The following is a 2,459-nucleotide window of genomic DNA, read 5'->3' as shown; positions in this document are numbered from 1 at the left end:
TCCAAGTTTGCATGTTGCTCAATGAGGTGAAAATAGCTTCAACTTTTCTTTTCTACCAGAAACCCTCTCAAAGTTTACACCTGCACCAGGAAGCTTACAAGAAGCATTTGCAAAGAGAAAAAAATCATTTATAGAGAGATCCTGCCAGAGACAGAAAGAAATAAGGAATAAAACACATGTTTTTAGAAATCCTGAAAACCAAGTGATTAAGACAGCACTTTCTATAGGTAAGTTCCCCAAAACATTTGTATTCATTTGAGAAAGGGAATCTGGCTTACCAAATTACTTGTTCTCTGCTCAGGTTCACATGTGAGTGGCCTAAAAAGTCAAGTTAGAGTGTCACTTCCCGAAGACAGAAAGGCTGCACAGGCCCTCAAGCACCAAAGGACTCTAAGGTACGTATTTTATATGTGTGTGTATTAATAATGTTCACATTTCTTAAGTATCTGTCTTTGATTTCCACTTAAATTTCTTACAGGTTACACAATCAGTTACCTGAAGTAAAACGGCAAAAGGAAGAGAAAGCAAAGCAAGAAGCTTATGCCCAAAACAGAGCTAGAGCAAAGGAATTTCATAAGGTGAGTAAGGTACAAAGTGATTTTTCATGTCAAAAGTACACAATTGAAACTAAAATTTACTTTTATTCCCTCCACAGAAAACACTAGAGAAACTTCGAGCCAAAAATACATGCTGATTTTCTACAAAAAGTATAAAGGACTTTTATTATTTGTAACATAGGTATAATTATTTAAAGTTAATAAACTTTTATTTAAGGAATTTCACATGTTCTGAGTTCTTCCACTGCCTTAGTTCCTCCTGAGTTTGAGTCTTAATCATCTTATTCCCTAAAAAGAAGAGTACGCAGTGGTTAAACTTGGAAAAATTACTTTCCCACCTCACCAATCACTGATGTAAGTAGTTAAATCATATATCTCTTCAGGACAAAATAGACACTATTGAGTGTCTATTACATCCTATGGAGAACTTCAATTTTAGGTCACAGCGTTAAGAGCTCCTGGTTTTAGTCCCATAAGCTCTCTTTGAAATGACCCATAAATTAATACCTTTTCCTAATGTTTACATACCTCTCTTGCTCAATCCGGATGTCATCTCAAGTCAGTCCTATATAATAGGAATAGAGATTATCATGATCACAGACTGTATGGTAACTGAGAAGGACTTGGCTAGACAAAGGACATCAAGCCCCAGACATCTAAAATGGCTGTCATCAAATCTGGTTCAGGACTATTAAAGAAATCTCCTATAGCTTATGTCATATGTATAGTGGACTGTGATCTAGCAATGTAAATCTAGGTTAGTAAAATGTTCCCAGTAGGCTGAATGCTATGGTACCAACATAGCAAAAAAAAAAACCTACTGGGGAAATGTTTTGTGGTCATGTCCACGGCAAATGAGAAACTACATTCTAAAAGCCTTGGTAATGACCATTATACTTTGGTGTGGGGTAAGATAAAGACAGTACTTACCACAATCCTTTTAGTTGAGCTTCTTTGATCTACACTTGAATATGGACATACTTCAAAAATTCTGCACTTATGAAGATTTTAATGTTCATATTGGACTAAATTTTTCAAAATACATTTCATTAGGGTCCAAAGTACCTTCACAACCAGTTCCCAACTAGCATACATTGAAAGTTCCAGGCTTGAAACTGAAAATAATTGGAATAAGCATCTTTTCAATCAAATTAAATATTGGGAACAAATCTAATGTTAAACCAAGACTTAATCCATTTCCATTCATAAAATTCTCATAGGAAATGCACTATTTGGAAATGTTTGTGTTTCAGGGAATGCTTATCTTAGCTTTCATATTTATTATGTAGATGGATGTTCAGATGGCTATTTTTCATTCAGCTCATTCAGAGCAGTTGAACATTTTGCCCATCATCATAACATCATGCTGGTGAACACTATAAGCATAGCGGTCGGCCTTTTTAATGTCCAATTTTTTTGTGGTAGTAATAAGCCACCAGGATGGGCTACTGTAATAAGTGAATAAATGCAAGGACATTAATACTGACATTTTATAAAGGAGCTTAAGTCTCCTGTAAACTAGGAGGGAGTTTGAAGGAAAAAATTACAATCTTACCTATGGTCATTGGGAACTAATTTCTTCAAGCAATTTACTTTAGGACCCTATAAATTGAATATTAAGAATAACAATGTTATTGTTATTTTAGCAGGTGACATAAGGTGTACTTATTACTCCGCTCATTAAGCCTAGCAAAAAATGTTACAGGTCTCATTGTCACCACTGTAATAAGATTACTGTGATGGAAGCATAACCTGTGTCTCAATGTAGCCACAATAACAAATTTCTGGACACCGTACACAAAAAACAGTGCCCATTTTCATATAGAATGAGGCCTTATAAAAGTTTCTCTCGAGCTTATGTATACACTATGCAAAAGGCTTTGACATCTGTATAGAAGTAGT

The 2,459-nt window shown here is 35.0% G+C and overlaps 1 protein-coding gene and 1 long non-coding RNA gene across 4 annotated transcripts in view; one reads left to right on the top strand and one right to left on the bottom strand.

Annotated features, from left to right (window-relative positions):
• CEP295 (centrosomal protein 295kDa) overlaps positions 1-773 on the top strand; it is a 69,242-nt gene extending 68,469 nt beyond the window's left edge. For all 3 annotated transcript variants that reach the window (XM_015569262.1, XM_015569260.1, XM_015569261.1), the window contains 4 exons: positions 60-227; positions 302-395; positions 479-578; positions 656-773. In XM_015569262.1, the coding sequence (XP_015424748.1) occupies positions 60-227; positions 302-395; positions 479-578; positions 656-694 (401 nt within the window). In that variant the 3' untranslated portion in view covers positions 695-773. The remainder of the gene's footprint in view (positions 1-59; positions 228-301; positions 396-478; positions 579-655) is intronic.
• On the bottom strand, positions 622-2,453 carry LOC102773100. Its single transcript, XR_436075.2, has 3 exons — positions 1,488-2,453; positions 1,086-1,122; positions 622-845 (listed from the first exon to the last, which is right to left on the bottom strand). It is a non-coding gene; the product is annotated as an uncharacterized LOC102773100 (long non-coding RNA).
• Positions 2,454-2,459: the final 6 nt, after the last annotated feature.

This window comes from Myotis davidii, unplaced genomic scaffold (assembly GCF_000327345.1).
Source record: "Myotis davidii unplaced genomic scaffold, ASM32734v1 scaffold345, whole genome shotgun sequence".
Classification (NCBI taxonomy): domain Eukaryota; kingdom Metazoa; phylum Chordata; class Mammalia; order Chiroptera; family Vespertilionidae; genus Myotis; species Myotis davidii.
Note: the sequence above shows the minus strand (reverse complement) of the source record. Positions and strands in the feature narration are given on the sequence as shown.